This window comes from Chinchilla lanigera, unplaced genomic scaffold, assembly GCF_000276665.1.
Source record: "Chinchilla lanigera isolate Chin_1 unplaced genomic scaffold, ChiLan1.0 scaffold00022, whole genome shotgun sequence".
Taxonomy (NCBI): Eukaryota; Metazoa; Chordata; class Mammalia; order Rodentia; family Chinchillidae; genus Chinchilla; species Chinchilla lanigera.
Genome location: NW_004955423.1, coordinates 699793 through 725517, shown reverse-complemented (window position 1 = coordinate 725517; position 25725 = coordinate 699793). Strand labels below are relative to the sequence as shown.

Here is a 25725-nt window from a genome sequence, read left to right as displayed (position 1 = left end):
TGGATCTCTTCCCTTGTGAGTTTTAAAACAAAGAGAAGATCAGGTTTAAGAAACTGATCCATGGTTTTAAATCCCTTTCAGACATTTGGGAAGATGCTATAAACTATAGATGCCTTCTGATGAAAGTACATTTTTCCATATGTGTTTTTTGGCAGATATTCAGTCAATGAAAGAGGAACAATAAGATACCTACCAGAGCAAGAGGCCAGCAGGGAGCAGAGATAAAGTGAATGGGGGTCTATCACTCCCTTTGACTAATGAATTTACCCCCACTAGAGATACTCTGACTTAACGAAAAATACATTGACTTTGATAAAACATAAACTATACATAGATTATCTGGCCTAATACTACCCCTTTTTTGTTATAGATGAGGGTCTACAAATTAAAAAATGGATAAACTAGGGTGGGACAGAGAGAAGTCATTGCAGTTTCTCTCTGTGACAAAAGCCATAAAAAATCTGGCTGGGGTAATTAAAACCACCCAGGAAAGTAAGAACAGTTAGCCCTTTGAGAAATACACAGAACTAGCCTGTAAGAGAATCTCAGTCTGTAACCTATGGTTTCTTTCTAGCTTTCAGCTCAGTTTTACCTTCTGGACATCAGCCTATATCTCACTTCCACCAAAACTTGATGTCACCTGGTAAGTTCTTATTATATCCTTCCTCTGACCCTCTCTCTCCATAACTCCTTTGCTTACCTGCATAGTTGTCAGTTAAGCTAGATCAGCAGATGAGATAGACCCGGCATGATTTGGCTCTACTCCGCCAGTTCTTTTGCCACAGACCCAACAGGGGTGGTCATGGAAGGCTGGGAAGCTAAATTCACCCTTTCTGAGCCACTTGAGGTATGCTCAGGATTCCTCCTGCCTGCTGAGCACCAAGGTATGGTGAAGATGGTTTTCCGGTAAAGGAAAGAGGCCTTAGTCAAGCACGTATGAGCAGTGCTTGTCTCCACTCATAAACCAGAACAGGTCCCTGTGGGCAGACTTACTGTGTGTAAACTTTGCTATTCAAGGAGCATGCAGCAACGAGGCAAACAAGCGAGAGCTCATCCTCTCTTTTCTGCCTCACAGAAGACCAGTCTATTTAAACTTACTGTATTACAGCGGACAGCAGTCACCCTCCAGAAGCCAAGGGCACAGGCCCGTTTTCCCTTTGTGCTCCTTGATCTGACAAAGCCAAGCATCAGCACACAAAAAAACCAATGCAGATTAAGGCCCCATCAGGGCCCTTAAATTAGGCCCCATTTACAAACAGCCTGGAGGAAGGTGTTCTTAACCTGGCACCCAGGTGCCCCAGCATAATCACAAGTGCTTCAGGGCTTAGAAGTTCCCTGAAACTTTTTGTAGAATTGTGTGTAGGGAAGCAATGGTGTGTTCCTACACAGGAAGAGAGCACAAGTTTTATCGGATGCTCAAAGGAGTTTATGACCCCAGAGAAATGAAGAACTAGTGGCTTAGAGCTCCCCAGAACTTGCCAACATCTCAGGTTAACAGCACTTCTGTAATGGTCATAGTCAAATTCGTTTTTCCAGTGGGTCCATGTCTTGTACTTTTTGGACCATGCTGTTTGGCAATCTCCCTCCTCTACACAGATCATTTGGGTCTGTGAGTCACTCTCATGTAGGGTCTGAAGATTACTCTCCCTACACTGGAAGAGGGACAAGGACCAGGACCTGTGACAGATACCCTAAGGCAGGAAGGGCAGGCACTTACCTCTTGCCTGCAACAGTGGCATCACCTGAGGTCACTGTGGTATCCCCAGTGAGCATTTTGAATGTGGTTGTTTTGCCGGCTCCATTCACTCCAAGTAGGCCAAAGCACTAGAAGGAAACACAGAACGAGTCTTTCCCTAGAGACCAAGAAGGTATGGAATGTCAGACTGCAGGGCTGGGAGAGGCACCTCAGACCCGGGCTGCATTACAGAGGCTGCTAGCTCCATGTGTGTACTGATACAAAGCGCATCTAGGCCCAACTGATATGGGCATTAGGTGAAGCTTGAAGACTGAGAATAACAGCAAAGAATGCAAAATACCTCATTAACAAGGTGTTATATTCATTACAAAAGGAAATGATAATATTTGAGATATATTGGTTAAAATATACATTTCTGTATGTGGCTTGCGTTAGATTCCTGTTGGGTAGCCTTGCTTCATAGGAGAGAAGAGTTCTTCATAAAAGCTGATTTTCTGAAGCCCTTTCGTACTAGTCTGCAGAGTTCCTACCTCTCCAGGGCGGACCCCGACACATAGCCTGTCCACTGCTGGGCTGGAGGAGCCTGAATAGACCTGCAAGATCCAGATAAAGTGGGGTGAGGACCAACGCAGCGTTAGAGCAGGGAGAGGAAAAGGAAGAAGTGCGCAGAGGGTGGTTTGGGAGAGCCACCAGCGCTGGGAGGTTCCATACTGATGTGGTATTAAGAGATGGGCTGTGAGCCCTGAAAAATCTGTGGATGACCCGTGCAGTGCAGAAATAGAATGGAGAAAGTTTGGCGATGCTCAGATGGATGGCGTGACAAGGCATGGGAACTAGATGCCCTTGGAAGAGAAGTTACAACACAGAAATGATGACTCCATATGGTGACATTAGGAAATCACAGTCCTGGCATAAGGGACCCACTCATTCTACACTATGCCATGTGGGTCCAAATAGCACCTCCAAACCAATACACCTACACCTGTCCCTTACCTTGGTTAGTTCATTTAGCTTTAGGATATCAGTTTTATTTCCCCCACTAGTAATTCTTTTTCTTTCTTCAGCCACATCATCATCTTCATCAACAATGGGCTCCCTAGCAGGCTCAGCAACCCTGGAGGAAGGAAAAGGGACAGAATTAAGCCAGGAACACACATTCTTGGCATTGTATTTTTTATCTGACTTTTCATCCCATTCCTTTAATTCTGCTCCCCTGGGATTCTGTCTTCTCCACTTAAATCCTAAAGGACTCCTACAAGGAGGCGCACCAGACCAAAGGCTGAGGGGTCGTGTGCTCACGGGTTCCAGGCTCGTCTCCCCATGCATAAGCTTGGGCATGTCACTGGGCTTTTCTGAGCCTTGCCTCCTTCAACCATATGATGGGGCGGGAGAAGACTATCTATACCTTAGGGTCATGTGAGGATGAACTCAGCACAGTGTCTGGACTGAGTAAAGATGCAGGACCTGAGAGCTGTTCTGATTGAAACCCTTTCCCTCTGTCAAGTTTTCAGCCAAGATTAATTGCTACCTACCAAGCTTCCTACTTCTTCTAGAGCACCCTACAAACCCAACCTTTTCAAAATAGTTGGTCCCGGGGCTGGGGATTTAGCTCAGCGGCAAAAGCGCTTGCCTGGCAAGCGCAAGGTCGTGAGTTCGGTTCCTGGTACCGGAGAAAAACCAAAAAAAAAAAAAAAAAAAAAAAAAAACAAAATAGTTGGTCCCCTCATGCCCGAAATTTTCCATAGTTCTCCCTTCACTGTTGACTAAAACCCTAACTCCTCTAGGAGCTGGAATCTCAGAGTCCTGCAATCAGGTCCCACATTTTTCTACCTGCTCATCCCTTGCACTTGCTGTTCTACCAACCATGGGTATCTTCCCCGGCCCCCGGCCCATGCTGGTCATTCCCACCTCCCAGCTTCAACAAACGTGTCCCCCAAGCCAAGGGGATCCTCTCCGTCCTTAAAAACATAGTCTCTTCTCGAAACCTTCCCAACCACCTAGTCTTCCAGTCTTTCCTTCTTCTTTCACTGGTCACATTCATTCCATCACCAAATCTCATTTAACAGATCTACTATTTCTCCAATGAATCCATTTCCTGAGGTTATCATCCCTATCCAGCCACCTTTGTCTCTTGCCTGGGTACCAAGATGGCCTTCTGTGTGGTCTCCTGCTCCCAGATCACTCTCTTGATAGAAGCACCCCAGGGGTTCCACGTTGCCCTCAAGTTTGAGTCCCAAATCATTAAGATGGTGGCATCTCCTAACCTGGCTCTGCCTACCCCTCCAGACTTGTTTCCCCTCCTTTACCTTCTCCTTTCATGGTTATCCTGAACTCCCTCTATCCTGTGCACCAGTCTTACTCTCTGGGGCTGTTGCACCTTCAAGCAGGCCTGTCCTCTGCCAAAAACCACCCCCATTGGCTTGTTACCTCTCAGTATGAGCATGGCTATGAGCTGGAAGCTGGAGAGTGTGGTCACTTTTTTGGTACTCTCTTAAGGCAGACAGGAATCACTCAATTATGTTGGCGTCAGCGTTGGCAGCTAATAAACTGGGTTTGGCAGTTAAATCTCTTTTTCTGTACCTCCTGCACACAAAGGCCTCTAAAAGATGCAGCCAGAGCTCAGGGTGCCTACAAAGGCCCAGGGTCCTAAGGACAATGGTTGCTTACAGTGTCTCCCACAACTACAACCACTTCCTGACCATGTTTTATTCAAACGGTGTTGATCTATTATAGCATTCAATCCCTACAACTCTGTAAGTTGAGCAGTAGATTCATTGATACCAAGTTAAGTCCCTATGGATCAAAACCTAAAAAAAACAAAAAATGAGTTCTTGGAATCTTTATTTACATGGGATTAGATGAGTTGGCTTGAGAGGAGGAAAGGTTAAGAAACAAACACTGTCAAGAAAGTTTGTTAGGGAGGACTTAGTGATTGCACTCCAGGGCCCTGGGCCTAGGCAGTGAAGGTCTGGCCTGCAGAGGTGCTGCCCTCTGGAGACCCAGGGCACAATCGGGGAGGGAGGGTCTTGGAGGAGAATGGCTGGACTGGGTACATGGCCAGCTGGCCTGGCCATGGAGAAGTCCTGGTGAAGTTAGGGTTGGCAGTTATCTACCCATGTATATCTCTAATTAGCAAAGAGGACCTTTTTTTTGCTTTTCTCATGTATACATAAACCTATTTCCTAGTACTTTGGATACCCCTTAACCATTGTTATTAGCAATCTTATCATCTGATTTAAAATGAAGTATGTGGTAATTAAATGGAAAGATTAAAGATTAGGAACTGAAACTAGTACTGTTGCCTTTTAAATATTTTAAAGTTGAATGTTGGCCCAAATTCTAGCATGCTTATTTTAACCCATCTCTCCCCTCTGTTATTTGAAACACTCCAGGCCTTGAGAGTGTAGATAACCATCACACAGGCTCTGAGGAAAGAGGTGACCACGTCATATGAACTCTGATTCTGGATACACCAAGCTGCCCATTGGTTCCCTCAGGATGTGACAAGCGTGTACCATCGGGTGAGGAAGAAATGGTGCTGGATGAGGAGGGTCAGAAGGAAGTACACCACCCCTTCAGCTGCCATGGCGACCAGGTTCTTCCCAATCATGTCCCACTGGAATGGATTTGAAGAGTGTTCTTCACCTGGGGAGAGAAGCCACTGACATCAGCAGGAATTGACTCTGCATCTGTGTCCCAGCTCACCCCTAAAGACCAGGCTACAGTGACACCAGGGCCAGCTGGACTGGCCCTTGAGAAAAGGATTAAGTGAAAGTCAAATATGAGTTGCACCTTAGCTCCCCTAGTCAGATGGGGGAGAGTAAAAGTCAGCCCTTGGCTCTTTCTGGGTTTCCTCAGGCAGGAAACAGAGGCACATTCGTCCCTTCTAGGTGTCAGGGCAATGCCCGACTGGCGGAGCAGCATCTAGACGCCCTCCCGGCCCCAGCCCAGGGTGCAGATCTGATATAGGAACTTCTGTTGCAAGCCTCCCAGCCTCCACACATTCAGGTTCTGTTACCATCAGACTCAAATGCCACCTACCAAACCGGGCATAGACATCTGTCACGGCTTGGCTCAGTGCCAGGTCAATGAGGCCCCGGCCCAGGCAGAAGTGAGGGAAGATAATGAGCAACTTCCTTAGCAGGGCGTTGAACCTGAGCAGCGTCTGAAACAGAGAAGCGTGACTGTTGGAAGTGGGAGCTGAGGCTGCCCGCTCTGTCCTGAGCAGGTGGGTCCAGATGCGCCCACAGGGAAGGGCCAGGGGAGGTGGGCAGATAAACATCCTTAGAGCTAGGCTGGCCACAGGCGGCCTGTTAAGAGAGTTTGACAGGAGAGTCCTCAAGTGTTTGCAGGTGGTGCCTCAGGACAGGGCCAAGGAAGCAATCAGTTCATTACTAATCAATGCTGGGGCTCCTTGAATGTTTCTGGTGGGCAGGAGGTGACACCTCCTAGATCTAGGCAGCATTTGCTTCATATTTACTGCGTCCAGTACTCTAGGCACTGGGGCTAACTACAGAACTTGCGTGTTGCATTCCTTACGCCTGGGCAGCTGCGTAGATAAGGGGTATCTGTGGAGAAGCAGCTGCTTCTGCGGTCTGCTTGGCAGCTGTCCCGCAGATGCACTTGTGATCACCTGGAGCTCTCCCAGGAAGGTGGTGGCAGGACCTGAAGCAGCTTATGGGAGCGTGGCACAGGTATCTCCACTGGTACAGCTGTGAGTTGTCCCTGGATGGAGGCTTTTCATCCGCTGTATCTTGGTCTTGCACAAACCGCCCAAAGGCAGCAAAGGATGTTTTTTTCCTTTCTGCTCTCTGACAGATTCCTGTCCTTCTTTAGAGAGCTTGCTCAAATAGTCCCTTCTCTCTCAAGCCTTCTCAGAGTCCCATGGAGAAACATCCACTTCTAATAGTACTTACCATGCTCCTGTAATTACTTAATTATTGTTTTAACCTGTCTACTTTCTCCACTAGTCATTGACACCCTGGAAGGCAGGGACTGAGTCCTAATTATTTTCCTAAAATAAGTCATTTGCACAATGGTTATAGTAGGTAGTGCATTATTTATAAATGCGCTAATACAATTTTACTTATTCCAGGACAGGCCAAGTTACATTTCCTGCACTAAGACTGTACTAAGTTGTAGCCCAGCTTTCTGGCCCACTCTGATCTGTAGTATTTACCTGCCTTGCTCCTTTGATGGCGTATAGCACACCGTCTCATGCAGTGTCATATACTGTGGCTTATGTTGGTTGCTAACTTGTTGGCAGGTCATTTTTTGACTGGAACAAGAGCTCCTAGGGTCAGCACCAGTGGGTCACACTTATTTATACTGGCATATCCAACGCATGATGTTCATCTAGTAAATACCTCCTGGCCAAGCAGGGACAGCAACTGCCGAAACCCAGGACACTCCCATGGCAATTTCTGTGCATCTGATAAGGTCCTCAAGTAATCATCTTGTAGGAGGGTACTCAGTAAATGGCTAAGAGTTCAGTATGTGGCTCAGTGAGGCCACAGAAGGGAAAACATCCTGAGTGGCTTTACATTTGTCACTTCTTTATTCTGAAGTAATACCCTCTCCTGAGAATGAGTGCACTGTGAGTCTGTGACAGAAGCAGCTCTGATGAGTGGTACTTTCATCCACCAGGATGTTCTGTCCATCCGCTGGATCTGTGTCTTGTCTATCTCCTCTCCCTTCTGAAGTCTGACTCTGATTGTGACATATATATATTGTGTGTGTGTGTGTGTGTGTTACTGTGGATTGAACCCAGGGGCTTTGCACTGAGCTATACCCCCAGCTTTTTTTTTTTTTTTTAAATTTTGAGACATGGTTAGGCTTGGTTTGAACTTGCAGTCTTCCTGCTGCAGGCTTCCAAAATGTGGGGATTACAGGGCTGACCCACCATGCCTGACATATCACATTTCTATAATTCATGGGGCAGGTGGGTTTCATTTCCCAATTAGCAGCCACAGAAAACGTGACTAGGTCTGGGAAGGAGTGGCTCTCAGGAGGCCAGGGGATTAGGTGGTTGTCTGTGGGCTTCTGCGTAGATTTGCCCGCCCCTGAACTATGAAGAGCTAGTGAGGAAAGGAAAGGCTAGCGCCATAGCTGGGGATACAGGCACATGAGTGAGCCCAAACAATCCAAGGACAGCCACGGCAGGACTCAGACACAGCTGCTGGGAGTGAGGGTGTGGAGTAAAAATAGCTCTACAGCCGCTGACCTTTTTGTTTTATTAAGGATTCGGTATGGCATCTCTATATGGGCAATAAGGTGTCAAGAAGTGTGCACAAAAGACAATTGGACTTTATAGCTTCTAAAACTGAATTATTCAGCACCATAACTTCCTAAAGCTGTCCTCAGGATTAACTTGGGTACAAGTATGCTAGTATATTATAATTTGTGTAAGAGTGTAGGAGAAATAATATCTATGTATTTGGTTATATGTCTCCAGAAAACTCTAGAAATTCTTAAGGTTGTCTGAGGAGAAGGAAACTAAGTGAATCAGAAACAGGGGTAGGAAGGGAGGTTTTTCTTGTGCATCTTTTCTTTCTTTTCCATTTTGAAATCATTTGAATGTGTTATGGGAGAGAGAGAGAGAGAGAGAGAGAGAGAGAGAGAGAGAGAGATGGAGAGGAAGAGGAGAGAGGGGAGAGAGAAGAGGGAGGAGGGAAAAAGAGAGAAGGAAAGGGAGAGGGGGAGAGGGAGAAGGAGAGGGAGAAGGAGAAGGACAGGGAGAGGGAGAAACTGATGCCCATGGTTCCCAAGGAAACTTTCTTGAAAGAGTGAGAAAATCTAAAAAGTTAGTATGTTGGGAAGTAATTTATAGCTTGCAGATTAGGTTTAGAACATCATTGTACTGAGAGCACATAGATCAGCAGAAAGAAAAAAGGGAGGGAGGGAAGGAGGAAGGGAGAGAGGGAGGGAGAAGGGGCCGAGGGGGTGGCGATACTCCTCTGGACACTGAGCACCCACAGATACAGTACAGCGCTTTCCACGGCTCTGCCTGGCCAGTACGTGCTGTCAGTGTGCCACTAACCAAACATGACACCGAGAGAGAAGAGAGTCAGGCTTACCTGGTTATTCTCAAATAATTCCAGGACGAAGGTGATGGCACTGCTGTTGATGCCGATGAACAGATTAGCACAAGACAAAGCCACATAAGCTGTGCTGGGGACATCAAACAGGAAGGATGCTGGGTACATCATGGGGATGACTGCCCATCTGTGTGAGATGACACAGGTCTGTGGGACAGGGTTCCAGTTTCCATTCCATCAGTCTAATCTCTACATATAATCCTCATGTATGATATAACATGTTTGAACTGGTCAGAGTCCCAGAGGGGAAAGAGACAAGCCATCCCCTGGTGTCTCTGCCTCATCTTTAAACAGAAAATAATGCCTACCCTGACTACCTCACAGGTTTTGTGAGGAGCAAGTGAGACAGTAGCTGTGTGTGCTTTGTAACTATAAAGCTTTGTACAGTGCACAGGGGTTCTCTACCCCTCAGTGCTTCCCACTCTAGGCTGGAGTAGCAAGACAGAGCTAGAAGTCCCAGGAAGCTCATTTTCACACTTCACTGAATAGTTTTTATTGGTTCTGAATTCTCCACTTCCCAGAAAGACGATTTGAGACCAAAAATCATTCTGGTAAGATTCTACCAGCCCCAACAGAAAGGGCCAGGTTTCATTATTTCCATTTTATAGATGAGGAAACTGAGGCCCAGATGAATGCATTACTTGTCTATAGTTACCCCTGCCACAAGCGGTAGGCCTGGGATATAAAGTTGTGCAGTTTCTACTGGACTGAATCTCTGTCATTCTCTAGCCTGACTCAGGAGAAGCTTTCCACCTGGAGTTTTCTACTGTGTGCAAATAACTCCTGGCAGTACAGATGGAGACACTAAGAGTCAGATTGGCTTCAGAGGAATCAGAATTAGAGTGGAAGAAAAACTGGGGAGTGACCAATTCTTAGTCTTTAGTCAAGGTCACAGTTGGAGCAGAAGAAAAGTCAGGCCAGGCAGAGCCAGGTAGGCTCCTCTCATTGTTCCTGAATGGACCAGGGATCAGAAACACCTTCCTTGGTAGAGTCAGAAACAGATGTCAGACAGATTCCTCATTAGCAGCCGCAGCCCCTGCCAGGGGCAGATTTGCCATTAGAAGATAACACTCCCTCCCTTGGCTTCCCTTTAGGGGCTTTAGCTAGGGCCCAAACAACTTACCCGTACAGCATGAGCAGTGCGACAAGGGCAGGAAGATTTTGTGCAGAAGTGTAGGCTTTCTTCTGAAACCCAATGAAGATGCCAACCACCAGTCCCGCGCTCACAGCATAATTTGTCTTGAAGAGAGAAGAGGGCAGTAAGTCACTGAGTCTCTAGGATCTACGTTTCTTGTTATGTAAAATGCGGAGTGAAACCAGGCTCCTCTAGGTCTTATAGAGTATGGGATTGATTCCATCTGTTTAAATAGTTCTTCCTTAGAAAATATATGTTAAACTGTTCCTAGTCCCCCATGATATGATAAGGGTCCAAAATGTCCTCCCAAAGGCCCATTGTGTTCAAGGCTTGGTTGCCAGCTGTTGGGCTTTGGGGAAGTGACTGGATCTTGAGGGCTCTAACTTCTTGGAGTAGCTTAATTCATTCGTGGAGGGAATGGAAACATGAAGTAGGCCCTGATGGAACAATTAGGGCCACTGGGACCTTTGGAGCTATGCTTGGTCCATGGTACCTTCATTGGCTCTCCCTGCACCTCTCTGCTTTCAGCTGTGACAAGAGGAGCAGCTTTGCTCTGCCATGCCCTGTACTACTTCACCACAGGCCCAGAGAGAATGGAGGCAGCCAACCATGGACTGAAACCTGTGACATGAACCCAAGTGAATCAATATATCTTTCTTCCTTTAAGTTGATTTCCCAAGTATTTTGTCACAGCAATGAAAAGCTGACTGACACATTCCATTGCATTGCTAGAGAACTCATGGCTTTCATACTTCTGGCAGTGCAAGACCCCCTCACTGCCATGTCTCCTGTCAGGACACACACAAGCATCACCTTGGACCAGAGATGAGGGGAGACCTGACACTCACAATGTCCCAGAAGAAGTTGGTCAGCCAGTAGGTGGTGGAACTCACTCCACTGATAAACTGCAGGTGCTTAGCTTTAGTCACCCTCTCTTGGATCAAGTAAAGAACAAAGCTGGCTGGGACAAAGGACATGGCGAAAATCACACAGATGGCAACCACAGCATCCACTGAAGTGGTCAGCCTGCAGCAGGACCAGAGATTAGGGGAGAGAGAGGTGTAGAAGGAGGAGCAGAAACAGAAGAAAGTCCATATCAGGCTCTGGCAGTCCTTACCCAACTCCAAGGTTCCAGACTCCCTGTCCCTAGCCTGAAGCCCATCGTCCCTCAGAACCAACTTAATCAATCTGGGTCAAGGTCAAGTGGGCATTTATGAATTACTTTTAGTTTCACATGAATATTTCTAGACAAGTTTTCATTTTATTATGTGTTCTAATTATTTGTTACAGTATATAGAGAGGGTTGTTCATATTTATATCACATACTACAATGCTTTTCTTAGCTCTAATAATTTGTCTATAGATTCTCTTAGGTTTTTTATGTAGATACCATATATCTGTGAAATTTATACCTTTTGTTGAAAGAAATAAATGATCTTATTTAATCATATCTTGGAGAAATGTTCATTATATAAACAAAACTGAGCCAGGCGTGGTGGCTCACACCTATGATCCCAGCACTCGAGAGGCTGAGGCAGGAGGATCGTTGTGAGTTCAAGACCAGTGTGTGCTACACAATGAGCTCAAGGCCAGCCTGAACTGCATACCGAGACCCGGTCTCAAAAAAAAAAAAAAAAAAAAAATCCCAAACTGAAAAGAGAATGATGTCCCAGAAGAAGTTGGTCAGCCAGTAGGCGATGGGACTGACTCACTCCAGTGGTAAACTGGTGCTTAGCACTGGGCTCTGTTTACGCTGGCTGAGGGAGTAGGTAAGGGCTGAAATGCAGCCTGAACTTTAAGTACAAGTGGAACCATATGTTGAAATTTCCCTAATAAAAACTCTGAATGGTACCATCTACAGCTGCAATGAGCATAGGATCATCACTGGAAGGAAACACACAAAGTCCTTGCAGAGTTAGTTAAACCACGTAGAGTTAGACATAGTAAGTTCTCAAAACTCTATTATGTAAATTTTAATTTAATGAACATATTCTATTTTATGATTACAGAGGACTGCTCTTTCAAATTTCCTATTCAAAAAGTTTGGCATGATGTATAGAAACTTGAGGGCCTCAGAGAGTGTCCAGAGGCAGGCACCAAGGGCCCAAGGCCCAGACACCACAGGGCATGTTTAGTAGTGTTAGGACAAGAGAGACTCCATTTTTCTGTTTTTTAACTCCTTATTAGGGGAAGTCACTTAAAGTTCACTTAAGATGTAGTTGACCCCTTCACCTTGGTTAGTTATCAACCCATTTAAAGGATAGCAGAATCATAAAATGGGAACAGAACAAACAGGACAAATTAGGAAGTAAGTTAAAAGTTAAACTGCAATGGTCATCTGGAATTTGGCTGTCTGATAGCTTCTGGGAGAATGATATTCTTGTAAGATTCCCAAAAATGAGGTAATAGTTACTATGGAAACTTAAAATGTACTTAAACAGGAGGTAAGACCCAGATCAGGGTGGACATCTTCTCTGGGTCCTGGTTAGAGACTGTCCATCAGCCGGCTTAATAAAGCTTTATTCTTTCCTGCCTTTTCAGTTTTCTTGTGAACTGATACTTGCTGTATCAGTAGCACTTAGGGTATTTGGGATAATAAAATGAGGACCCTACCACTTTACAGAAGTTTGCACTAACAAAGACACTCCTACAACCCCTTCTCCACATGGGCCTCATACAGAGCAAACAGTGCAAATGCACAAGACTGATATTTTTATTGCCTAATGCTGTGCTGTAGGAACCTGAGCTGGAGGAAAGCAAAGATCTATGGACAGATCCAAGGCATGGCCATCTGACAGAAATGACCAGAATCTAAGATAAATATACTTGGGGAGATAGTTCACTGAAGTTTCCCTGCCCCCTGGCAATCATTTTTCCTACAGGCAAGGAGAATATCTGTGTAAACTTCATGAGCATCTTGTTATTGAGAGTCCAAAGGAAATGGAGTAAAATACAAGCTTACTTTCTAAGTAAATGTGGGGGAAGAAGAATGGCCAAGCAGTTTGGTCCACAAAGCATTGGAGAGTCTTACATTTTTATGAGGCGGTTGATTAAACAGCTTTGCCTTCTCACCCAGCACATCATGGAAATGAAAATCTTCTTGGGTACCCAAAGAGTGGCAGAGGTGACAAGTGAGCTGTGAGGCAGGGCTGTGGTGACTTACACTGTAATCTCTGAGAGCTGCTCCTTGGTGAGGTTCAGGGGCTGGCTGATGACAGTGATTCCGTGCTCCTCCGGGTGCCTGTCCTCATGCAGGCTGGCCCGGAGAATGGCATTGTGGGCCACGTTCAGGAAGCTGACCAGGGCATGCCAGCCTTTGTTGTTAAACCACACCTAGAAGGCAGGGATGAGCTTTGTCGAGTTCTGCTACAACCTGACCCCTGAGCTGGCACTAATGCTAGCTGTTCAAGGACAAAATTAGCAACAGGAAAAAGTGTGAGAAGAAGGGAGGGTTTGGCAGCTGGAAGACATTCCTCTCTAGTTTTCAGTAGGAGGAGGGATGGAATCTAACTAAGCTGGGAAAACAATAATAAAACAATCAGCTCACATGAGTTTTTAGCTATAGGGCAGCTTATGCAGGTCAAGTACCTTAATGTTGTCTTCAGTTTCAAGATGTTTGAGGAAATCAGACATTTCTCTAGAGACTTCTCTGGTGATAGGGCCCTAGAAAACCATAATAAACATGTAAGATGACCCCTGCAACATTCATAATAATTTCTACTTTATTATAATTAAGCAACTCAAAAATCCTACTCAAATCTTCATTCTGCTTACATACCCCGCTCACATTCATTATCTGGCCAAGGTCACTTAAAAAACCAACAATTGCTTCTGCAGTGACAGGGAGAACCAGGAGCTTTCCTCCGATGGAAATTCCTCCATACCTGTGAGGCAGCAAGAAACTCTTAGGTCAGTGTGATGAATGTCAGGCCTACCGGTGGCTCTCTCAGTCTCAGTAGGAAAATGTATACTTTGGGGGGAATTGTCTGGGCTAGCAAGCAACATTGTTCTACTTTACAAACTGTCTGTCTCTCATTGGCTCTCTGCTTCTCTCCATCTTCACCCCTCTTACCTTTCTGTACAGGCATGTTCTGGCCATGTCCAATCACTGAACTCCAAATGGTCCACATTGACCTGTTTCTCTGCCTTGCCAGGCTGCTGGTTCCCCTGGGGTGCCCTTCCCTTTCGTGAGCATTTGAGCAACTGCAGTTCACCTTTCATGTGTCATCACTCTTTGATGTCTTCCCTGACTCTCACCCACCCACTCTCTTCCACTCTAACCGGTGATTCCTCTTCTGTGCCACCTCTGTGCGCTGCAGGTGCCTCTGACACCACTAGAGGCTCTAGATCTGTGTGGGACAAAGTTCCCTCTTGGTGCCTCTCAGCCCCACCCCTGGTTTAAGTAGCTCTCGCCATCTCTGTCTTGACTCTTTTCTACCATCTTAACTGGGATTCTGGCCTTCAGACTTGGGGAGATAGTTCACTGAAGTTCTTCTTTCTCAAGGCCTTGTTCCTTTGCCCCCACTTTCTACTTCAGTGGTGGCCCCCTAGTTCCCTCTAGGGGACATTCCTCAAAACTGGGTTTCACTTCCATGACCCACCCAGGAAAGCCAGGCATTGGCCAGGCACCCATTCCAGAGACCCAAGTCCTGAGGGAGCCTGGGAGGCAGTGCACTCCTAGAATACCCCCTGAAGATTCTCCAAACCTCTGGTGCCATTTGAGCTTCTAGGACACCAGGGCTGGGCCAGACCCACTAAAACTTAAAAGGAATCAGCTGAGGAGTATCTAGGCTCATAATATGAGACATTAATTTCTTATAAAAGCAATCTCTTACCTTTGTTCATTGACCCAGAATTTGCTCTTTAAGCTGAAAGCCAAAATAAAATCATGCAATAAATACAGTAAGTAGTATTAATTTTTGTTTCAAGTCACGGGGATGTCTGATTCTTTAAGGGTATTTTTGCATTTCCTGATGTCTGAACAATTTGGAAGCCACCCAGCCTGGAGACCTAGCCTGAATGAATATGCAGGGAAAAGACTTCTCTTTCCTACCGTTGACTCTTCCAGTGCTACTCTATGTGCTGGACTAAGTGACCTTGTAATCAGATCCCACGTCAGACCAGTGTGCCCAATCTGGATCCAGAAACCACGGGAACGAGCGCACCAGGACAGAGTGAAGCCTGTAGCCCTCCTTTCTTTATCCTGTACAAATGAGACTCTAACAATCATCTGGACACCTGGAGCAAGTTCTGACTCCCTCCTCAGCTCAAAGTTTAGACACTGAATTTCAGACAATCAGAGGTTAAATGACAAGATGGGAAATGGACAAGCACCAGCTCTAGGCCTCAGAGTTCAAGCCTATGAACTATTATTGTCATCAAACATCAAGAAAAAAAAATCTAAAATTCTACATTGCAAATCTGCTGTTGAGAACAAAGTTGAGAGTCATTTATTGCATTACTGAATAAACACTATGAGCTCTGCTTTTATTATGGGGCTTGGATGGGGTTCTCGATTTCACTAACTGCTGATCTGGCCTTCTGCTCCAGCAGCCGTGTTCACCCTCTGCAGTGCTTTCTAGTTATTTCAGTTTGTTTACCCCTTATTCGGGGCTCTGGTAGGGGAAGCATCTGAAAGCACTACTAAAATTAGACGGTTTGCTTAATTTAAAACCTCAGAGACGGAGACTGGATGGCACATCCGTAGAAGCTCGCCATAGCACGCTATGGTCAAGCTGCTGGCTCTGATAGGGGTGCGAAGGCCTTCCATCCCAGAGATTGGGCCTGATAAAAACAGCTGCGGAGCTGCACGAGCGAGATACTTACTGAAGAGTTCATGGGAGTTTTCAAGGGCAATGATATCTCAGAAAGTATGTGACTGCAGTTAACCCATCTAGCTCGTTGCTGGGCACACACTCAGATATTACCCCACTACCTCTCCTGTTGGAGTCTAATCGTTCCTTTCTCCTTTCTGTTTTTTACTTCTTGCTTCTCTCTTTTTCCCCTTCTATTTTCCTCTTCTTTACTTGCTTTTGTCCAAACTTTGTCCTTTCAACAAGTTAAAATACAAGACTAAATTATTGAATAGATTCTAGGCATTTTAAGTAATATTTGAAATACTGTGTAGCTTAAGTTTTGCTCTTTCATTTGAAAAAAGAAAATATCCCACTGCCCTGATCATAGATACTATGAGAGTAAATTACTGTCTGTGCCTAGCCAGTTTGGTCTACAAGGAGCTGGGATTAAAAAAAATAGCAATAAAGCTTTTGTAAATAAGGAAGGGAAGAGGGGTTGAAAGGAGGGGAATGGGAGAAAAAGAAGTAAGATATATCATGTACAGGTACAAAGTCCCTATGATGAACATTATTATTATGTATATCTAAAACAAAACAAAGTAACAAAGAGTCCCTTCTTACCTGCCTCTTATAAGAGCAGGATATGTTTTTACCAAGTAGTCGGAAATGTTCCTGTTGGTAAGGTCTTGTAGGATTTCAGTGCTGGCCTGCGTTCTCTGAAGCAATGAGACACTCATATTAATTACTTTGACATTTGAGACTTTATAGTTTGTGAAACTGCTTTCTCCAAACATTATTTATGGACTCAGTTCCTGGGAAAATACAAAGTAAAGCACTGGTATCTGCCTACTTCCCACATCAGTGATGTGGGGGTCATAAATCTCCAGTCCATTGACAAGATAGGTGACCTTAACTCCAAAATAAACCTCTAGCCCTGTGTGCTGATCCAGCTTCAGCCTTCTCCAATTCGTGTGCATCTATCCATCTCCAATCATGCAGACCCCATCTAGGTCTCTAGAAAACTTCCACATTGTCTCCTTTACTCCACACTTGTTCCTTCACGTTCCATTCTCCACCCAACAGCCGGACGGAGCTTTAAAAGTATAAATCACACACCTCAGCCACTTTGCTTACCACTCTCCCAATAAACCCTAGGGTCAAATCCAATCCCATTATGCAGGCGCTGTGAGTCTTTGTAATCTGGCCCTGGTTTCCTGTGTGACGTCACCTGCCGCCCTCCCTTCACCCTCCCCACTCCCTCCAGTTTCTCCAGGGGCACCTCTCACTTTTGACCTGGCTTTGTGTTTTGTAGTTCACCCTGCTTAGGAACTACACATTGCTACCTCTCGGCCAAAATTTGACTCATCTGAGCAGAATTTCCATTTCCAGCTCCTCTCCATAGTCACATACTGCTGTTACCTTCATAGTGCTCATCTTCATAGGAGATTTTCCTTCTGATGGGCCCACTTACTGTTTCCATTGCCCCCCGCCCCGTGCCGCTGCCCCAACATGGTATCATTACTGCGAAAGCAAAGATGTAATCCCTGACCCATTGGCTGTTATGTCCCTGGCACCCAAACTCATTCCTGGCATAGAGCTGTCACACAAAGTATTTGGGACATGAATAAAATAATTTGAATAGTACTTTGCAATTTACAAACCACTTTCAAAATACATCGAGGACCAGAAGCTGATTAATCCAAAATATTTTTGGAGAATTCAAAAGATTTATGAGTTTGGCCTGCAGGTGGCAATATAGCTTTGCATTTAGGAACACACAGTGTTTACTGAGTTTCTTGGATTAGCTAATTTCAGTAGGTTCATGAACCCCAGCCATGAAACTTGGGCAAAAGCATTCACTTTGTCTACGGTGCCACCCAGGGGTAGGTGTGGGGATTTTTGGTGGCATTGAGCCACCGCCATCATGCACCGTTCTTTTCATTTTTGTGCACTTTCCATCTCGCCTTCCTCCTTCCCATCTGACTGTCCCTCTTCAGTTCACTTACTTCATCATGTTTCTCTCTGTGCTAGAACTAGCACTTACTGAAAGCTTGCTGTGAGCCAGGCACTATGTTAAACAGTCTCACTCAACCCTGATACTTTAAAAAAATTAGTACATGTCGGCAATACATGCAGTTTACAACAATCTTGGGGAGTGGGTACATGAAAGAAGAACTCTTACTTTACAGACAGAAACAGAAGTCCAAAAGGGTTGGCTGACTTGCCCTGCCTTCCATGACTAGGTTGTTGGCCTGGATTTGGAACTTGGACATGTCTGACTTCATGTCCTTGACACTCCATCACCTGATTCTCAGGTTGACAGTGGCATCCAGGGAAAATGCCACCCTCCCTAGTGCAATCCAGGCTGGAAATCTTACTGATGTTGGGATGATTTATAATAAGCCATTTTCTAAAAATTGTGTCAAAGTCCTCTTACTTGTCTCTAATTATGCTAGAAGCCAGGGACAGAGCTCCTCCAACTCAGGACCCACTACTCTTGAAAAAATTTTAGAGAAGGAAGGGACTCTAGTGACCACCCCATTTTCCAGACTAAAAATATTTACTACTTCAGAACCAAGCCCATACCCTCTGTTCTTACGCCAGGCAGAATGGGAGTGTGTACTTGAGAGAGACAGAGAAGGCCCGGTGCTTAGGCAGATGTGTGACATTCAGTTTTAAGGGTTTTTTGTACCAGAAATCGAGCTCAGGACCTTGCACTTGCCAAGCAAGGCACTATGCTGCTGAGCTATCTCCCTGGCCTCCAGCGATGGAGTATTGGAGTTGTGATTTGGAGGGAATATATTGCTTCAGAAATAAAGGTGGATGCTTGGAGAGAAAGATTAATATAGAATCCTTCATAAACCAGCAATGGTGATAGATGCTTTGGTAAAATTTAGTCATTCCCCCAAGTCTGCTCTTTGTATTAACACTGCAAGACCTTTTTTGTTGGCTCCAGACCACTCAGAATAAAGCCTAGAGCCCCAAGTCTCCCTGATGTGAGGTTCCGGCCAGTGACATAATAGTGGGAGAGCTATTTGGGACCTTCTGGAAACCTTCTTTGCACACATTTGCCCATTTTTTCCTTTCTTTTTCTTTACTCCTTTCCCCATCCTGCTGCCTGGAAAGTAGATCCTGCCATGGCAGCCTAGGGGTTGGAGCACGGGCAAGCAGCAGGACGTCGTGGGCCACCCAGATGGGAAAAAACAAGCCATGTCCTGTTTCCTCCACTATTGGTTCGAAGTCGTCATCATTTCAGTTGACCAACTCTAAAGAATTCTCTACTCATATTATTTCATGAAATCCTCATAATAATGCTACGAAATTAGAGTGCTTCAGCTTCTAGATGAGGAAATGAAGAAGGCAAGTAACCAACTCGAGCCTCCCTCCCCACTTCAGCCATGCCGCTCCCACTCTGCCACCCTGCCTGTCTGAGAAGTGTTCATGCACTGACGGATCGTGAGAGGAGCCGTGCAAAGCTATTATGCAAAGCCGACCAGGAGGACATTACCAAACAGGGACAAACTGAAGCTTCTCTGGCCATTTTACCTCTGAAATGCCCAGGAGAGCGTCACGGCTGTCCGGGGTGCAGAACTGTAAGAGACAGTGCTGCTCAGAGCAGTGACAATGCTGTGACAGATGTGCTGCTGGCTCTGTGTGGGGGGGTGCATGGGCACACACGTTAAATTCACAGTACATGGAAGCTTCTTATAAGGCCATTATTAAGTGTGTAAATCCACTAACACTTGAATGCATATCACAGTATGGTTAATAGTGCAAAAATATTGAAAACCCAAATGTCCAATGATAGGGGATTAGTTAAATAATTTAAAGTAAATCCAAACATTATAAAATATGCAGCTATTAAAATGTATAGATGTACATTAGTTGACATGGCTGTATGTTCATATGTCAAAGTGAACTGAGTGGGTTTTAAGACAATATTTTGAATATAATCCTGTTTGGATAGATAAAAATCAAATGTTACTGATGGTTACCTCTAAGAGATGATTTTTTTCCCTGACTTATCTGTGTTTGCTAGCTTTTCTGTAATGAGAATAGATACCCTGTGTAATTTTTTAAACTTTGAAAACATGTTCTTGAATCGAACAGGAAGCGTTTGGTGGAAAATGAAGTTTTGGGCAGTGACTTCCTGTAGGTGGCAATGACAAGGGCCTCCGGGAAGCGCCTCTGAAAGACCCAGGGAGCCTCGTTTGGCCCTTTCCTACCGTAGTTAGTTGGAAATGTTAGTTGGCTACAGGCTCAGGGGGGACAGGCACGCTTTCTGAGCCTGGAGCCCACTAACGCTGTGCCTGCACTGCCCACAGAATGGGGGCTGGTTTCCGGAGGGGCAGAGGTACCTGTGGCGGGGGGAGCCCCCCGGCGCCCTCGGGGCACTCAGGCAGCATGGTGAGCTTCTCCCTGGTGCTGCATTTGCAGGAGGGTGAGGGGTTGGACGGCGTCCATTTCTGCTTCTGGAATAGGTGGGTGACGTTCGGGGACACAGAGGGGGTCTTCCAAGGGGTTGAATTGCCGCAGGGGTACTCCCTCATGGAAAACAGGAAAATAAGCCACAATCAATTCTTAAGTTGATTTTTTAAAAAATTTCTTGGAAGAAGAAATAGCATCTAATGCTCTTTCTCAGCCTTTCCCCTCCTCAGACCACTTCCTTCTCGGCCTGCTAGAGGTTCAGTTATGCTCAGGAACCATCAGCACTGAGGCTGGCTGACCGGGTGTGGGGCTAGGAAATAACTAAATAGTTTGCGGACTTTCTAGTAGCTCTACCTGAGAGAACACTACAAAAGGAATTATAAATTAGTGTGGATTGATTCTCACTGGTCGACTGGACAAGAAGAGAAATTAAAATTATACTGAGTTTGTAGAATTCCTGGTAGATTTCAACTCTCCTCCACAGTTCCCTTCTTTATATTTATACTGATAACGGAGAGCTAGCAGAGAAGTAATTAGTGTCTTTGAGGTCCAGTTACATAACAGTGTATCCTGCGCTATCCTTCTGTCCCTGTTCAGAGGCCTTTCAAATAAGTTATGGGAACCATATGTCTGCTCAATACAGAACCACTACATTGAGAGAGAGGTGTCCAGTACTGCAGGGATTCCTGGAGGTAGTAAAGGCCTTTGCACAATGTTGAAGAAAGGCTGGTTAGATGCTGGCCAGGGATACGGAAGTGATCTGTGTAATACTGAGCAAGACTGAAGAGGTCTCTCACAACCTAGACCCTTATCAGAGCAGTTGGTGTTAGGGCAGGGGAGCTCAGAGACTTACAGAAGCCACACTTTCTTCAGGCAGCGGTTGCCAAAGCCTGGCTTGTTCAGGAGGACATCTGCTAGCACAGCAAGGCGCTCACTGCCAGGTTCGTCCATGCTAGACAGAGAGACAGGTTTACCCAGTGGTCCCATGACTGGTGCAGCACAGACAAACGCAGCCAGCATGCAATTTAGAGCCCACTGAATGGCAGCTATGTGCCAGGCACATGTATGAGGCCCTGAACGCTGCCTTGGAGCGGCTTTAGGTCTCCTGGGAGGGTAGGCTGCCTGATTATGCCTAGCATCTGATGGCAGACTATCTGCACCTCAAAAAGATGGAGCTCAGCCTGCTCTCCCCAACTTCACATCCACTTCTTTCCCCCTTTCCACTTGGGGCCATCTTTCTAGGCAGTGGCAAGAACATTAACATCGCTTCTGAGGGAAGCAGATGGCCCCTTGCATGCAATGAAAACCTCAGGGAGGGACGGTCAGGGTTCTTCCAAGCCACATGTGGATTGTGTACCTGAAGAAGGTGTACTGCTGTCCGTATATCCAGGGGTGAAGCGTCAGGGCGGGAAATTCGCCAAAAGGAGGCACAATGATGGAAAGCATCAGAGCCAAAAGCACAAAAGTGGCTGGGAGCACAATCTGGGAGGATGAACGTGGAAATACAGTTGAGGCGTGAGAGATGGCAAACACGCACGTGCACACACGCCTGCTTTTTTAAACACTTATCCTGCTACCTCAAAAGCAGATGCTGGTGGAGAAGGATACGCTTCTGGGGGGATATTACAGGTAGGATTGCAGAGATAAGATACGGTATGTGGAAGAGGCCTTGGGGTGTAGCTCAGTGGTAGAGCACTTGCCTGGCAAGACCCTGGATTTGATCCTCAGTACTAAAGAAAAAAAAAGATACATAGAAGACAGCAGAATGCTCTGGCAGCCATGGAAGAACATGAATGTAGGCAATATTCAGCCAAAGCAATTCATAAAGCGAGTGACATTGCTCACCACTCTTTGGATCAGAGATTTCTTTCTGAATGAAACACATAAAAAGAAAAAAGACAATGACCTTGATATGCAGGGTCACTGCAAACCCTAATGAAAATATGACTTTACCCTCCACTCTAAAAAATAGAAACAATATCAACACGATCACTACTACTCCATTTTCTCTGCTGAGTGAGGTCCAGTACTTACAAAGGCATTTGTTACCCAGGATCAAAATAAAGTTTTAGCAAGGAGGAAGCAAAGTCAACAGAATCTAAAGAGGATGCTCAGGGCTGTGTTTGAACCCATGTGGGCAGGAATGCTCAGGAAAAAATAGGGGACAACCGGGAGCAGGCCAGCAGGCCCCAGAAAGTGCTGTCAAGCACAGTCAAAACCCCCAACATACCTGAGCCAAGAAGTCCTTGTGGCTGCGAACTGAGTGGTGGAATCGCTTGACCAGCAGCGCCTGCACGTGCTGGAGGACCAGCCGTGTACCCGTGTTGAGCGGGATGCTGGGTTGCTCTGGCTCCGGAGGAGCCTGGCCCTCCAGGTGAGCATCCTGCTCCAGAGAGCAGGTGTTAGGACCTTGGTCAGGCTGCCTGGCCTTCTTGCTAGGCCCCAAGCAGGGGTGTCGGAGGTTGACGTGTTCCCTTTTCTGCTGAGTGTCACCTATTTGAGGAGGTTGAATAAAAAATTTGGAAACATACATGTAAGTTCTGGATTCTATGTGCTGCTTTTCTCTAACAGCATTGATTCTGTTTTCCCCTTTTTCTTTTCTTAGAGCAGCAACAAAATGCCAGGCCAGGTAAATTAATAATCTTTAAAAAAATCTATTTATCAGTGTAAATTCTCTATAGAATCACTTGAAATCACTTAAAAAGTAAAGAGAACGAAATAGTTGAGTTCATTGACGAAGGTGGAGGTCAGCCTGGGTAATAAGTTAATGTTTATGTTAGAAAGTTTGCACATTACACATAGAGACAAAGGGCACTTTAGGTACACACACATAACTGCAAAGCTCAAAAGGATGCCTGCCAACTGTCACCAGAGATACCACCAGGCAGGTCGAGGCAGATGGGGGCTTTTGGAAATTATTTCAATTTTTAAACAAAATACAATCACTTATGATCTATGTACATAAAAAATTACAAATTTGAGTAAACTTGGTTCTCTCTGAATTCTTAGAGGCCATTGAAAAGTGAAACAGGACTAGCTAACTAGAAGTTAGGAGACCTGGGGAATCTGATTCTTATAAGATATATAAATTTGAAGTGTCTCACTCTGTCTGAATCTGAATTTTCTCTCCTGTAAAATGGGGATGAAAATGTATCACAAAATTGCTTTGAAGATTAAATGAGATAGTACAGTGAAAGTGTTGTATAAACAGTGCAAGTTGTCAGTTATGTTGAGCTCATGGTCACTTACAGATACTCCTTTGCAGAAGCTGTGTGGTAGATACAGAGGAATTGCCTGGAATCCCGCGAATTGGCCCCAGCTGCTTTCTTAGTGGCCTCATGCCCTTCAGGAGGACAGCTGTCAAGACAGCTGGGTTGGCTCAATTATCCTTTCAACTAACATTCGCAGGTACCCACTCTGTTCTAGCTAGGCCCAGGAGGCAGAGGCCCTGGTGACAGGGAGCACCAGCCCCAGCACTCCCAGGGGCAGAGTTCTGCAGGTTCAGTGATGGACTAGTGCCACATTCTTCATTCTCCAGGCTCCTCTTCCTGACCTGGGCTCATATTTGAAGTTTGATGCTGGCTGTCTTCTCCTTCTCCTCGTCCTCCTCCTCCTCTTACTCTTCCTCTCCTCTCTTCCCTCCCTCTCCTCGCTCTCCTCGCTCTCCTCGCTCTCCTGCTTCTCCTCCTCTCCTCCTCCTCCTCCTCTCTTCCTCCTCCTCCTTCTTTTTGGCCAACTCACTTCCATCCTCTGAAGGTCCTATCTAGGCTGCAGACCACTGTACCTGCCACAGTTAAGGGCCCCAGGCCTGTTCAGCATTGCTAGTCTGTCCCTAGCTTTCTGCTGCTCTATAGTGGTCTCTGGCTCTGAGCTGCCCCTTCAGAAATGGCACTGATCCCCTTGGCACCCTGCCATGCTCTATTCCAGGAGACACCTATATGCTCCTTCTGACTTGAGACAAGATGAGAAAATGTTATTCTCTAAAACTGAGCCAAATGAAAACAAACATGCTTAGCCATCTGAAAAATGGAAGGTGGTGAGAGTACAGATCTTAGCTCAAAGAATAAGATCTGGAACAGTGGTGGCAAAGCTTTTAGAGCTTTTGATGGTAACGAACAGCCTGCTGCAGCACATGTGTGATAGGTTTGTTACCACTGACCTAGAAGTTTGTGGGAATTTAGGTAAATCAACTCTGTGAGCTCAGCTTCCCCCAGATGGGGCAGAACACTGCCCTACCTGCCTCATGAGATTATGGCAAACAGTAAATAACACAACCGGTGTTAGGTGCTTTGGCAAGTGTAAGAGGTTACACAAATTTGAGGTAATAGGTGATTTGTGAATGTTGCAATAAAAGTATTGCTAAGTATTGATCAGAAACTGCATACTGTGTTAAGACTTGACATGCGTTATCTTGTTTAATTGTCTCAACAACTCCATTTGTTTTTTTTTTGTTTGTTTGTTTTTTTGAGATAGGGTCTCACTGTGCAGTTCAGGCTGGCCTTGAGCTCACTTTGTAGCGCAGGCTGGTCTTGAACCCACAATGATCCTCCTGCCTCAGCCTCCCAAGTCCTGGGATTACAGGTGTGGGCCACCATGCCCGGCTCTCTCAACAACTCTAAAAGGTAGATGGTCTCCACTTTAGAGATGAGGAAACTGACGCACAAAGACAACAAGTTCTTATCCAAAGCCACTCAGCAAATTATGAAGTTCAGGTGTGATGTCTGGTCTGCCTCGCTTTAAGGATAAACTTTTGACTTCAACACTGACTGACTCTTTGATATATTTTATTCTGTTCCGTTACTGACCAAACAATATTCCAGGACTAGTTTATTGTCCATTAAGGAGTATTCTGTACAGATAAAAGGCCCTAACTTTTCAATGTAGCATAGCTTCTGCTATAAGTTAGCATATTTTCATTCTGGTCTTGTTTAATGTAAATCATTGGCTTTGGGTGAACTGAGAGAATTCAATTTCTATACCCACAAAGCTCAAAAAGAAACCTAGGCCCTATGATTGCTCCCGCTTCACCAGAGGATCTCCCTCCTTGCCCCCTTTCTGCTCTATGTCAAGAAGAGCAGCTCTTCTGACCACCACATGACATGCCTGGGTGGGCTGGAGCACATATTGACTGAGATGTATGGTCACTGGTAGTTCTAGGCATACCTGATAAATACTTGAGATCACTCAGAAACAAAATAAAAACCAGATTATCTTAAAACTGGTCCCACAGCCCCCAGAGAGAGGAAATATTGCAAAGGAAAACACCACGATGTGTCACACAGGTAGGAGGAAGTATCCAGTGGTACAGGTGGTGCCAGGGGCCCCAGACAGCAAGGAGAGACTTGTTTACACTTGAGGGAGGGCTCAGTGAGATTTTAACAGCATGGGTAGAAGTCTCTTGTTCCTTCAGAAATGGTTTGTGTTGTGGTAGACAAGGTATCTCTCCTGCACTTCCATCTCCCCATCTCCTCACTCTGCACTAAGTCTCCTGTACTCACGATGTTTTGTGTGGCTGTGTGAGCTGGACTCAAGTTGATGCACGTAGAAGAGACTCCTGCAATCCACAGGAATTTG

At 45.6% G+C, this 25725-nt stretch overlaps 1 protein-coding gene across 1 annotated transcript in view; it reads right to left on the bottom strand.

The window, feature by feature from the left end:
• Window positions 1–25725, bottom strand: part of Abca4 (ATP-binding cassette, sub-family A (ABC1), member 4) — a 126605-nt gene that overhangs the window by 13185 nt on the left and 87695 nt on the right. Inside the window, exons 27-43 of the mRNA XM_005385003.2 lie at window positions 22382–22644; window positions 21509–21633; window positions 21005–21103; window positions 20082–20268; window positions 16345–16439; window positions 14764–14796; window positions 13707–13812; window positions 13517–13591; window positions 13092–13261; window positions 10777–10954; window positions 9917–10032; window positions 8773–8920; window positions 5738–5861; window positions 5212–5341; window positions 2690–2810; window positions 2227–2289; window positions 1718–1824 (exon numbers count right to left, since the gene is read on the bottom strand). Coding sequence (XP_005385060.1) covers window positions 1718–1824; window positions 2227–2289; window positions 2690–2810; window positions 5212–5341; window positions 5738–5861; window positions 8773–8920; window positions 9917–10032; window positions 10777–10954; window positions 13092–13261; window positions 13517–13591; window positions 13707–13812; window positions 14764–14796; window positions 16345–16439; window positions 20082–20268; window positions 21005–21103; window positions 21509–21633; window positions 22382–22644 — 2140 coding nt within the window. The remainder of the gene's footprint in view (window positions 1–1717; window positions 1825–2226; window positions 2290–2689; window positions 2811–5211; window positions 5342–5737; window positions 5862–8772; window positions 8921–9916; window positions 10033–10776; window positions 10955–13091; window positions 13262–13516; window positions 13592–13706; window positions 13813–14763; window positions 14797–16344; window positions 16440–20081; window positions 20269–21004; window positions 21104–21508; window positions 21634–22381; window positions 22645–25725) is intronic.